Source organism: Lepidochelys kempii, chromosome 2, assembly GCF_965140265.1.
Source record: "Lepidochelys kempii isolate rLepKem1 chromosome 2, rLepKem1.hap2, whole genome shotgun sequence".
Classification (NCBI taxonomy): Eukaryota; Metazoa; Chordata; order Testudines; family Cheloniidae; genus Lepidochelys; species Lepidochelys kempii.
Window position 1 is genome coordinate 148,853,983 of NC_133257.1, and position 13,841 is coordinate 148,867,823.

General features: G+C 39.1%; 1 protein-coding gene across 1 annotated transcript in view; it reads right to left on the minus strand.

Annotated features, from left to right (window-relative positions):
* Positions 1–317: 317 nt before the first annotated feature.
* The window catches only part of LPCAT1 (lysophosphatidylcholine acyltransferase 1), a 178,638-nt gene continuing 165,114 nt past the window's right edge, over positions 318–13,841 (minus strand). The window contains exon 14 of the mRNA XM_073332457.1: positions 318–8,226. Within this exon, the coding sequence (XP_073188558.1) occupies positions 8,045–8,226 (182 nt within the window). The 3' untranslated portion in view covers positions 318–8,044. The remainder of the gene's footprint in view (positions 8,227–13,841) is intronic.

Sequence of the window (13,841 nt, forward strand, 5' to 3'; positions counted from 1 at the left end):
TCAAAAATCTTGGTTCATGTGTTTATCACCTCCAAACTGAATACTAAAAGAACGAGGAGTACTTGTGGCACCTTAGAGACAAATTTATTTGAGCATAAGCTTTCGTGGGCTAAAGCCCACTTCATCAGATGCATGCACTGGAAAATACAGTAGGAAGATATATATATATCTTCGAGACTAATCGATAGGGTTGGTATGGCAATCCACATTTTTTATGTTCTCTGTAAATATATATATCTTCCTACTGTATTTTCCACTGCGTGCACCTGATGAAGTGGGCTTTAGCCCACGAAAGCTTATGCTCAAATAAATTTGTTAATCTCTAAGGTGCCACAAGTACTCCTTGTTCTTTTTGCTGGTACAGACTAACTTGGCTACCACTCTGAAAGCTGAATACTGAAACACATTATACCTGACTGTGATTCTCAAAACAGTCAAATGAGACTCAGGCACCTAAATACCTTTAAAAATCTGGGTCCTAGAGCAAATCATCCCTGAACTCTGCATCCTACATTAGCTCAACCATAATTTCTGATTAAATTAAAAGCCTGGGTCCTCATCTTCAAAGCCATGAATGGAGCAGGACCCTAGTACATCAGTAGCTGCCTTTCCATCCACAACCTGCCAAGACAGCTGTGGTTCTCTAGGCTGATGCAACTAACAAAATACAGGCAAAGTACATGGAAGCTGGAAGTACCATGATGTCAGCTGAAAGGGTTTTTTTTTAATGGAATGGGCAACCTGAGAAGATTAAAGATAGTCAAAGTCTTGACCTATTATAGAGCATGCTGAAGACCCAACTATATGTTAAAGCTTCCATACCATAACTGATATGTTTACAAAAAATAAACTTTTGTTAAAAAAACCTAGCTTCACAGCACTTTAGATATTAGTCTAATGTGCTCTATAGAAAATGATAATACAGATAGGTAGATAAGGAGAGCTGCACAGTAATTGCTATGTTCAATATTGCTTTTGAGGTCTTAAGCATTCTTTTCAGTACATTAGTCACATTTGAGCTGAATCTAATATGTATTGTATGTTCTTATAGTCACTACAGATTAGAAGAAAAAGAAAATCAAGTGATCAGTAAGTCTCTTGGGACAGAAAATTAAAAATTCTTTTTTATTTCCATGGCGTGGGGCAAAAATAGTGTTTTAATTATAGAAATATTTAGTATTTTGGTGTAATAAAATTACAGTTTTAACATAAACAACAAGGAGTCCTTGCGCCACCTTAGAGAGTAACAAATTTATTTGGGCATAAGCTTTCGTAGGCTAAAACCCACTTCATCAGATGCATGGAGTAAAAAATACAGTAAGCAGTATAAATATTACAGCACATGAAAAGATGGGAAATTAGTGCTGTACTTAATATATGATAGCATAATTTGTGAAAATCCTTTTAATGATGAGATTACCAAAGGTGATCCAGTACAGATTCTGCCTTAACCAAATATAGAGATCACTTGACTTTCTTGATCAAGGCAACCTCTACATTTATTGTTTGTAATATTTACTAGAACTACTTCAAGAAAACATTAAAATGCCACCATTTTTTCTTCAGAAGCATATCTACTACATGCTTCTATGAAGTGAACAATGTGAAAACTTATTTATGTGTAATTTCGACCAACTCTGGGGATGAATCAGTTTACAAATGTGATAAGCACTAAATATGAACTGAGATCTTGCTCTACTACTACAAGCAAAACCATTAGTTTTATTTACTTCTCTTGGTAGTTATTTTGCCTCCTGAGAGGAAGCAAATCAGTTCCCTATCACCCAGTTGTTTCCCCATAGGAATAATTTTGTGGCTCATGAATAGAGAATTTTATAATGGAATTAGTAAACATGGCAGTGACAGAAGACTGTACTCCCTTTGAGCATAGAGAAACAAAATTCTGACTAATGATTATAACATACATTGGAAATTCTATGGTATGAGAGAATTTCTGATTTAGTTTACAAACTGATCTTTCAAAAAGGCATGCTCAGGAATTTCTTGCAACTTTATAAAATTTGGAAGAATAAACATTTGCTGTGGCCAATATAGTCTATTACAAGTACATAATGTAACAAGATCCACATGTGGGGTAGAACTGCTTGCAGTGAAAGATATGGTTGGTTTCCTCCATACCTTACATGGCATATCTTACATGGCATACGCGCTCTCTCTAAATGTGGTGGAGGGGACAGAAGGGGGATGCACACTGTGCCCCAACCAATGCCATGGGGAATTTACCAGAAAGTTAATGCAGCCCCTAATTGTGGCTTCCAAAGGTATTATGTGAGAATACCACATATAACTTTGGTTACTTTACGTGCATAATTATTCAGTTAGTAAAGTGATGAGCACAAAAGAGTGAGAGGAGAAAGATAAAGAGGAAGGCCAAAAAGGGGAATGATTGGGATCCATTCCTATGTAGAATGATAGGTCTGCTGAAGTCCTCGCTCCCCATAGCATTTTAACTTAAAAAAAAAAATCTAAGGAAATTGTCAGACAAAATCTTAACCTGAAGTTCCGATTGAACAGACCAATAAAGTTACCATTTTAAAAAAAGCCCTAAACTTTGGAATCCTTGGAAAGATCCCAAGTTAAGATTCCATTAAAAAAAAAAATCAGTGGAAGGTATAGAAATACCTCTTTAAAGTCATCCGTCCAATAACTTTAACCAAACCATCCTCATCAAAACAAAGGGAAATTTAGATACAAAATTATTTCCATGAGCAGATAGGTAATCAGTGACTCCAACAATAAAGAACATTTCTTACTAGATTACTCCACTTTTAATCTTGCAGGACCACATTATATCAACCTTACAATGAGTAGTAGTTTGCTCTGTATGTAATCCCATTGATATTAGTGGGATTGCATGTGGAGTGAAGAATTAGTCAACATAATTAGGGGTGATAGAATCTGGTCCCCACTGATTACATAAAGTACTATTCAAAGATAAACGGGATCTGTTTACATCACTGACTTCAGGACGACATAAACTATAAATATAGTCCACTGTTCCCTGAAGTTAATATGTAAGCCATTATGTGTGATTAGCCACAGAGCTCATCTTCCTACAGATACAGAGGATTAGATTCACAAAGGTACTTTGGTGCCTAAACCTGATTTAGGTGCCTATGCCTGGGTTTAGGCACCTAAATCCAAGTTTTAGGCTCTACTACAATTCACAAAACTCCCACTAAATCCTCTAGACACCTAAATTCACTCAGGGCCTATATTTTCAGGGTAAAAGTTTCCTAGCAGCCTAAGTTTCTGCCTCTGGCCATAAGCACTGCTGCCTCCCTCTAGGCATCTAGATGCCTATAGCCTGCCTAAGCTGCAGAGCAATTCAGAAAATGGGGAAGATAGGGGTTTATCTGCCTAAATTTTTGTGCAGGGCCTGATCACATAGGTGTACTCAGAAGCTGCCTACTGGATCAGATCCCATTCAAAATCTGGCTAGTAGAGGTAAACTTATAACTTTTATCTCAGTAGTTAGAGCACTCATCTGGGAGGCCCAGGATTCCCTTTCTTTCTTCCCTTTGCTAGACTGGGAGAAAGATCTGAACAGAAGAGTGATCTAACATCTGAGCTATGGGAGAGTCTGATGCAGGGATCCCTCAATCTCTGCTGGTAAAGTTGTTCCACTGTATAAATAATTAGAGTCATTGGGAGCAGGCGGACTGGACCCTGGCTATCCCACCTCCTAAATGGTTACCCTAACCAGCAGACTATAGAGTCATTCTCTCACTCTCTGGCCCACTAAATATTTATCCAATATGGAATAACTTCACCAGGAGAGACTGATGGAACCCCACATAAGAATATTCTGTAACTCAGTAGTTAGAGCACTCCCTTGGGAGGTAGGCAACTTCGTTCTCCCCTTCTCCCCGCATGGCGAATGAGGGAATTGAACATGTGTCTCCCACATTCCAAGTTATAAAATGAGTGGTGGTGACGGCAACACACATGTGGTATGTTTTGGGTGGAGTGAAGCAGGTGCTTAGCTAATTCTCACAAGCAATACCATATGTGCCTAAGCTGCTTGACTCCAAGATAGGAGTTCCCAGTTGTGAATCACTAGCAGACATAGGTGCCTCATAGAATCATAGAATATCAGGGTTGGAAGGGACCTCAGGAGGTCATCTAGTCCAACCCCCTGCTCAAAAGCAGGACCCATACCCAATTAAATCATCCCAGCCAGGGCTCTGTCAAGCCTGACCTTAAAAACTTCTAAGGAAGGAGATTCCACCACCTCCCTAGGCAATGCATTCCAGTGTTTCACCACCCTCCTAGTGAAAAAGTTTTTCCTAATATCCAACCTAAACCTGCCTCCCGGTAGCCTGGGTTCAGTTGCCTATCTCCATGAGAGGAGTGGGTTTTAGGACACACCTCTGTCATTGGCATCTCCCGCTGACTAGCTTAGATCACTTCCTAGCTAGTATGCTGGCTTTTGTAGATCTCCCTGTGCACTGTATAGAGAGCCTAACCACCTAAATCAGACTTTGCAAAGTGCAGTGATGTTCCTGTGATTTTCAAGGGGCCTAAAATTTAGGCGTTCCTTTATGTATCTAGCCCTACTCCCTCGGCCTCTAACCCTTACTTAGGGAAATAAAAGGGAAAGATCAATGACTTTAGTGGTGAAGAATCATTCTTGGCATTAGATCTATAAAACCAAGACTATACAATCCATGTTATATTGGCAGTTCCAAATGTAAGAATCACAGACACAGACTATAGACTTTTAAAAGTCTTTACAAAAATGAAAATTTTAATTAAACTTTCAGGAAAAAGCACTAATTAAGAGATCACATCTTACATGGCAGGTATGTAAGGAAAGAAGGAAGGCTGGAATATGGAAGTTGGTAACAGTAGAGGGCTAGAGTTAAGATTCTTTGGGAGATCTCCACTAAGCATTTCTATACCTTCTAATGTTTTTCAGGGGTGGAGAGGTTAGAAGTGGAATCTTTGGATGGCTTGGGTTTCTAAAGTTTTACATTTTTTTTACAAGTGTTTTTTTTGTTGTTGTTTGTTTGTTTGTTTTCAGGGTTTTTCCAAAAAGGTTTGTTATAGAACTTCAGATTAATGAATCTTTGGCTGAGTCTATAGCTATCTTCAGTACATAATATATGATCATTTAGTCTGCTATATGGGCTTTATTGGTATAAGAATAGGATGGCAGTATTACTAACAACAGGAAAAGCAATAAGCAATTTATGCAGGTCATCACAAATGACTCCTGATAAAAATGTTAAACCTCATTGCACCATGTATTCTGTATATCTCATATGTGTCACAGAGAAACAATTTTAGATTAAAATTATTGGAACTTTTTTATAGTCCTCCACCTGTAAATCTAGGTGCTGCAGATAGCATGAGCCCAAATGTAAGAGTGCCAGCAGGTGCCAAAATATCTAAAATTAACCCAGAATATTTTTTCTTGTATTATACCTAAAAATGTCAAAATTTCAATATTTTCCAAGCATCTAAAAACTCCCATTTTTAGCCCTGTTTTGCTGCAAGTTACTGGATCTTAAATCTAACAGTATTCCAGGACTGAATACTGTTCACTGTGTTTCTCAGTCCACTGTGGTTTCAGGGTGTTGGTAAATTTCCTATTTGGGGAAAACAAGGAAAAAAATTTCTGTCAGGTTAATTTCCTTTTAAAAATGGTGACTGTTTGAAGCTGCTCAGAAATTTATAATGTTAGAGCAAGTCCTGGGGTTGTGGGTGGGAGGGGGAGGAGGAGAAGAAGTAAACAACATGTAGGTTAGGCATTAATTAATATTATGTTAATTTTACATATTATTACACAATATACCACATAGAGAGAGTACCTCCATATATACAGGAGAACTTCAGCGTTACAAACACCTTGTGAATGGAGGCTGTTTGTGGCTCTGAAATGTTCATAACTCTGAACAAAACATTATGGTTGTTCTTTCAAAAGTTTATAGCTGAACATTGACCTAATACAGCTTTGAAACTTTACTATGCAGAAGAAAAATGCTGCTTTTTACCATCTTAATTTAAGTGAAATAAGCACAGTTTCCTTACCTTGTCAAATCTTTTTTTTTAAACTTTCCCTTTCTTTTTAGTAGTTTACGTTTAACACAGTACTGTACTGTTTTGTTTTGTCTCTGTTGCTGCCTGATTGCGTACTTCTGATTCCAGATGAGGTGTGTGGTTGATGGGTCAGTTTGTAATTCTGGTGTTTAGAACTCTGAAGTTCTACTGTATGGTGTGTGTAGTATGTAGCATACTATACACAACAATGTGCTACATGTATGATAATTTGCATATATATGTGCACTAATTTATTGATTACTTACTTTTAATGAAATCATCTGCCCTCTACAAGTTAATATGTCTCTCCAGGACACATTCTAAACCTTAACCAGTTTCAAGCAACTGCCATTTTTAAAAACCAACCAGCCAGAGAAAGACTTCCTCCTCCTTCTCTCTCCCCTCTCCACTCATGGCCTGAAATTAGCACTGTTTGTTGGCCAAGGATGGATAAGATTCAAATCCTAAGTCAGTGTCTGCTTTTCTAATTATAAAAATGCCTGAGTTTTGAAGTCTGATATAGTGCAGCTCTACAGGGTTAGTAATGGGGTTACTAACCATGCAGGATTAAGAATTTTTACCATTCAGAAGGAGAGAAATTCCTTTGGTCCCATTGGGAGCCAGCATTACTTCTAGCCCTTAAAGGCACATTTTGGGCTTTCAAGTTCTGAGACTTTTATATTCAGAAAAACTACATAATTTTGGGAAGTTTTTTATATTAGTTTTGATGTCTCTCTCCTTCTGAGCCCTGCTCAGTTTTATTCCTTGTAACTAAAGTACCTAGATTTACAAAAGGAAAGAAATAAGAAATAGTGCCATTAACATTTTTTAAAACTTCTGTAAAACATTCCTAATTTTTTTGGGGTAACATCTGCATCATACAGAATATATACCATAGTAATATAAAGTTTTAAGGCATTCCTTTGGGATGTCTTATATAACTCACTTATGGCTTTGCCACTCCTAACTAATGCAATCTTTCCAGATTAATGCTGATAAAAATCTTTATTCCACATTACAATATGTATTTGACTGTATATGCACACATGTGCACGTGTATCTGTCATCAGATTTTTACCAAAGAAGCTGCACCTGTGTGATTCCTGGTTAATATCTAAATTAAATACATAAGGGATTAGTTTATAATAAATTCCTCATATAATTAATAAGTGGAAATGTTTGAATAATTTTACAGAAAAGCATGGAGAGCATGGTTTGTTTGCCACACATTTGTACACATAGACATATCATGTCTGTTTTGAAAGCATTCCATATTTCACTGTGGTCTGCAGATAAGTATATGAGAATAAATGTATGGGAGCTAAAGCCCCTTCCCTTTTGATTCTACCCTGTAATGAACTGAAAGACCGAGACAACTTTATGATTTAACAACAAAAATAAAAAGCAAGTAATCCTTGGTCAAAAAAATTTTTTTTTCATAATTGTTTCTTGCACTATTTACTGAAACCAACACAAGGGGCCAAAATGTGCTTGCTTTTCTCATGAGAATAATCCTACTGAAGTCAGTGACACTGCTATGTGAATAAGGACAGCAGATCTGGCCCTAAATAAACACCTTCCTAAATAGGGAAAAAACATCACCAAAGTGCACTCACCACCATATTAGCTCCAATTCTTTACACATGCACACTTTGTGCAACATTCTGTACATGAAACTAACCAATCAAATATAAATAAATATGTAGCTTCCCTTTAAGTATGCACATTAATAATGAAGCACATCATATTCTTGGCTTGCAAAGACCTTTCTGAAAAAAAAAAAGAAAATAAAACCCATCTCCTGACAATTAAGCTTGAAGATATTGATAAATACAGCATGTGGGAATTAAAGAACAGTATTAAGGTAGTAAATCTTTCACACACAAAAGTTATAGTTGCTGTATAGTTGGAGTGACTATGAAGATTCCAGGAAAGGAAATATTCCTCTCACCAGGAGAGGAGTAGGATGTCTGCAGTTTTAATTCAGTTTCTTCTGCAGGGGATTCTTTTTATCATCAGCATTTTCGGGGCTGAAGTCAGTACAGAATCCATTAGGGGCTGGAAGAGAAGTCTTCAAACAATTCTCAACTTCCATCTGATCATGGTACAGATACTCTTCTGCAAAGTCTGGATACATTTCTGTATATCTGTAGAAGTCATCTAAAAACAGACATTTGTGTTACATGGAAGCTACTACCACTAAAACAAAGACCATCTAACTTTTGCATACTTAGAGCAATTCATATTTCACTGATAATTCTCTTCTACGAGAGGAAAACTGTCACTATTGTCCTCCTCCTCTTTCAATATCCAGCCTCCCACAACTGGACCTTTAGTAAAAAGGTGTATTAAAAAATAATGTATTCATTTACTAATTCAACTAAAACATTTCACTTTGTAAGTACAGTTTTCCTCATTGTGAAAAGCCGATTTTTCATTTTGTCCCTTGATGTGCTGATGCAAAGGAAACAAACAAGACCTCTTTGTGAAAAAGGATTTCCTTTTTATGCCAAAAAAGCTTCTGTTTTGTATTAATGAATCTGCCGCTGGCACCTTGCCACTAAGTGTTGTGCTGATATTTACTCAGACATGACTGGAACTGTAAAATACCTTGGAGAGCTCAAGTCATAAGAAGAAATTTTCACATCGTAAAGGACGCTGACTTTGGAGGAAGTAAAGTGCAAATTGTAGCAATTGCTATATTCACACTATACCTCATAGTATTTTACATACAAACATGCTATATTAATAGTGCTTGAATATGTCTGATCACTGCACCATTCCAGAAAAGCTTGGGGAAGGATTGTGCTTCATTTCCCTGGAGTGCTAGGCGTGCAAGGGCTGCACTATTCTTTAGGGCAGGTCTACCCTACAGCCTAACTCAATATAACTTATGTCTCTCAGGGATGTGAAAAAGCCCATCCCCTGAGCAACACAAGTTTTGTGCTGTCCACACCAGCATTATGTTGGTGGTAGATGCTCTCCTGCCGACATAGCTTCTGCTTCTTGCTGAGGTGGAGTAATTATGCTGATGGGAAAGCGCTCTCCCATTGGCATAGTGTGTCTTCACTACACATGCTACAGCTGCAGAGAGGTGCAAACTGCTCCCCCATGTGCATCTGGATTGGCATGGAACCAGAAGGTGGCAATAGCCTCTTTTCCTTACCCCATTTGGGGTGATATGTGTCCTTAGTGGAGGGGGAAGTCATTTTGCTTAGGTGAGCACTGGATAGTCTTTGAATGGGTGTTTAAAAGGGTGAGTGATTTTACCAAGTCTATCCCTGCACCTTCCTTTGCAATCCAGTTACAATATGGCCAGTTATATTTTGTTCCATGTTTTATCTTACATTTTACAAGCACAGGTCCTCTCTCAGACCTTAATCCTGTGACTGAAATAGAAGATGATGTTCAGCACCTCACAATCTGGCCCTATGTCATGCATTGAAAAATGTATTCTATCCTTTTAAAATGTGTATTTGATTCTGAATTTTTCCCTCCTGCCTCCAAAGTCCCCAAGCAATGACTGTATTCAACTGAGGCCAAGAAGTGAATTTAAACATATTCTGAAGTCTCTAGTGGAAACAAAATCTCTTCACAAAAAAAATATTCTGGAAAAATTATTTGGAGTAGCTGTACATTGTGGCATGACTGGGTAAAAAACAAACAAAAAATCCCAACCAAAGAACAGTCTTTCATTGCACTGATATCATCTGGTAGCAAAGACTGGACACTCAAACTCATCCTCACAGTTTCCCTAATCAATTGAAAAACCTCATTCTGCCTAGAACATCTATTTAAAACAGAGTTTTAAAAAAATTCTTACTAAATGCAATCACATATTTAAAATAAATAATTTTATTATACATTAACTAATCCTTCAGAACCAGAACCATTTACTACACTCAACAAATGTGATAGTTACAAGAATACTAGTAGCCGAAAGCTGTCACACAGGTATAATTCATATTCATGCGAGTAAAAAAATCTGAAAATGGCCGAGAACTTAAAAATTGGAAGTTCACAGACTATGAATTCCAGTGATAAACGAATTTGGTGATATTCTAAACACAAAGAGCACTCAAACATGCTTGTAGCTGTCTCTATCACTTCACAGTGACTCAGATATTCTAGGTTTCAGAGTGATGTTTGGGGTTATTGTGTGTGCTGGCTGTGTTGCTGTGTGGGTGATTGTTGATTTGTGTCTTGGGGGATTGTGTTGGAACAGTTGTGTGGATGGTGAATGAGGAGTGTCTGCTGTGGTGAGGGGCATGCATGTTTGTGGTTATTGTGTAGGCTAGTTGTGTTGCTATGTGTGTGATTGTGTTGATTTGTGTCCGGGGGCGTTATGCTGGGAGATTTGTGTTGCTTGTGCAGGTGGACACATGGGTGTGGCAGCTGGGCCAAGTAATCAACCATCTGTGCAGTTTTCCTCATACAACCAATGAGATTGCTGCCTGCAAATTAACTACAGAATAAGGGTGGTGCCTGGCTGAGTTACCTCTGATATCACAAGAGTCTAGGACTCTTGGCATGGCCTTTCTGTACCTGTACACTGCAAGAATTTAAAGTCAACATGTCCGAGAACTTAAAAATCGGACAGTAATAGACTATGAAACCCAGTGATGATTGAACCTGGTGATATCTGAACAAAAAGAGCTCAGCCATCCCTGTAGCTATTTCCATTGCTTCACACTAACTGACAGATAACTGGCTTCAGAGACAGAGTGACAATCCTGAAATCTTATACAGATGGCATAATATGACACATGGAAGATAGGACTTATGTAATGCGAAAGAAGGCAAGAGAACACGAGAAGAAACTAAAAGAACAGCAGTCCCATTGTTGCAGTCAAAATTTGCAGGAGTCCCCTTCATTCTGCAGCATAGAAGGCCATACATGCCACTTTTTCTTGAATTGGGGGAGGGGTTTCAAAGTCATCCCACCTATCTCTTCAGTCTTCTGTGTTGTCCACTCTGCTCGTCCTGTTCTTAAAAGGGAATAAAATTGACCTATACCTCAATTTATGAATCACCTACACAGAGCACTTTAGATATAATTGCTTTAATTTTATTGCTAGCACTCATAGCAAAGTGTGGAAAGGCAAAAGTAGAAAGAGAGGCTTTATGAGGCTGAATGCTTACTTATCTTGCAGTAACTTGTTCTTAGAGATATTTTGTCTATGTCCCACTTATGGAGTGCATGTGCCTCACATGTATGATTGGAATTTTTTGACCAGCCCCCTGCATGTCCACATGCCCTCTGATCCAAGGGCATATATGGTAGAGTGGCCCTTACGCATGCTAATTCATAATCCCAGAAGAAATGGACTCTGATGGAGCAGGGATGAGGGCAGGTCATGGGACTCAGATGGAAAAAAAACACCTCAAAAAACAAAAGTTAAATTACCATAAGTGAGATTCACACAGACAAAGCCTAGAACGATGAATGGTTATGAGCTAGTAGTTGCCAGATTAATAAAGGGATCTAAGGAGTCATACCTACAGTTATCAAAATAAGGATTGCAGAAATGCACTCCCAACTTTGGCATCTGATCATAGAATATCAGAGTTGGAAGGGATCTCAGAAGGTCATCTAGTCCAACCCCCTGCTCAAAGCAGGAACAATCCCCAACTAAATCGGCCCAGCCAGGGCGTTGTCCAGCCTGACCTTAAAAATCTCAAAGGAAGGAGATTCCACCACTTCCCTAGGTAACACATTCCAGTGCTTCACCACCCTCCTAGTGAAAAAGTTTTTCCCAATATCCAACCTAAATCTCCCCCACTGCAACTTGAGACCATTACTCCTCGTTCTGTCATCAGCTACCACTGAGAACAGTCTAGATTGATCCTCTTTGGAACCCTCTTTCAGGTAGTTGAAAGCAGCTATCAAATCCCCCCTTATTCTTCTCTTCTGCAGACTAAATAATCACAGTTCCCTCAGCCTCTCCTCATAACTCATGTGTTCCAGTCCCCTAATCATTTTTGTTGCCCTCCGCTGGATGCTTTCCAATTTTTTCACATCCTTCTTGTAGCGTGGGGCCCAACACTGGACACAGTACTCCAGATGAGGACTCACCAATGTCGAATAGAGGGGAACAATCATGTCCCTCGATCTGCTGGCAATGCCCCTACTTATACAGCCCAAAATGCCATTAGCCTTCTTGGCAACAAGGGCACATTGTTGACTCATATCCAGCTTCTCATCCACTGTAACCCCTAGGTCCTTTTCTGCAGAACTGCTGCCTAGCCATTCTGTCCCTAGTCTGTAGTGGTGCATGGGATTCTTCCATCCTAAATGCAGGACTCTGCACTTGTCCTTGTTGAACCTCATCAGATTTCTTTTGGCCCAATCCTCTAATTTGTCTAGGGCCCTCTGTATCCTATCCTACCCTCCAGCATATCTACCACTCCTCCCAGTTTAGTGTCTCTGCAAACTTGCTGAGGGTGCAGTCCACGCCATCCTCCAGGTCATTAATGAAGATATTGAACGAACCCGGCCCCAGGACCGACCCTTGGGGCACTCCGCTTGATATCGGCTGCCAACTAGACGTGGAGCCATTAATCACTACCCGTTGAGCCCGACGATCTAGCCAGCATTCTATCCACCTTATAGTCTATTCATCCAGCCCATACTACTTTAACTTGCTGGCAAGAATAGTGTGGGAGACCATATCAAAAGCTTTGCTAAAGTCCAGGAATAACACGTCCACTGCATTCCCCTCATCCACAGAGCCAGTTATCTTGTCATAGAAGGCAATTAGATTAGTCAGGCATGTCCTTGATCAAGCAACCAAATCCAGGGTGCAGTGTTTAGTAAAGATATGGGCTCAGCTCCAAGTCTCTGATGTAGGAATATTTCTTAGGCATTTGGCAGAGGTTGCTTGGTCTCTAGTTGAGTGGGCCCTAATACCCGAGAGAAGCAGCGTATCTGCTAGTTGGTAAATTTTGATGCACTTGCATAATCTCTGGGAAGAGAGGGCCTGACCTTTCACAGACCGTCCCAATGCCACAAATAAATAGAATGGTTTCCTGAATACATTTTCCTAGCTGAATAATAAAGAAGGATTCTGGAAACATCTAAAGTATGGATCTTGAGTGTGGTATGGAGTTTGGGCATGGTCTCCTGAGTTTAAGCGTGGTTTGGGGAAGAAAATGGGGAGGTTGGTTTGTTTTAAATGAAAATCTGATACCACCTTGGTAAGAAATTTAGGAGAGGGTATCACTACCCCCTTATCCCCATGGAAGACCGTATGTTTTCCATCAGTGCTTGGAATCTCAATTCCTGGCTGAGGTGATAACCACCAGGAAGTTGGTGGAGAGAGCACTTGGACTGAGGTTCCATAAGGCCCATAAGAATTACATTTAAGTCCCAGGAAACAGGGGGCTCACAAACTATGGGATAGGCATGGAGCAGTCTTTTTAAAAATTCTGAAATAATTTAAAGGTTGAACACTATATGAATGTGTACTGGAAAATGGCATGTTGAAACTGCAACTAAGTGGACCCTGATAGAAACAATGATTAGGCTCAATAGCTTGAGTTGAAAGTTGCAGTCCAAAATCTTGGGAATAAGGCCTTCTAATAGGTTTGCACAATGTAGTGAAGCCTAGATGGAATTTTTTTTCCACATTGAACTATACAATAATTTTGTAGTAGGCTTCACAGACTCACAGAGTTTAAGGCCAGTAGGGACCCATTCGATCATCAAGTCTGACCTGTGTACCACAAGCGCTTAAATTTCATCCAGTTAGCCCTATATTGATCCCAGTAACTTG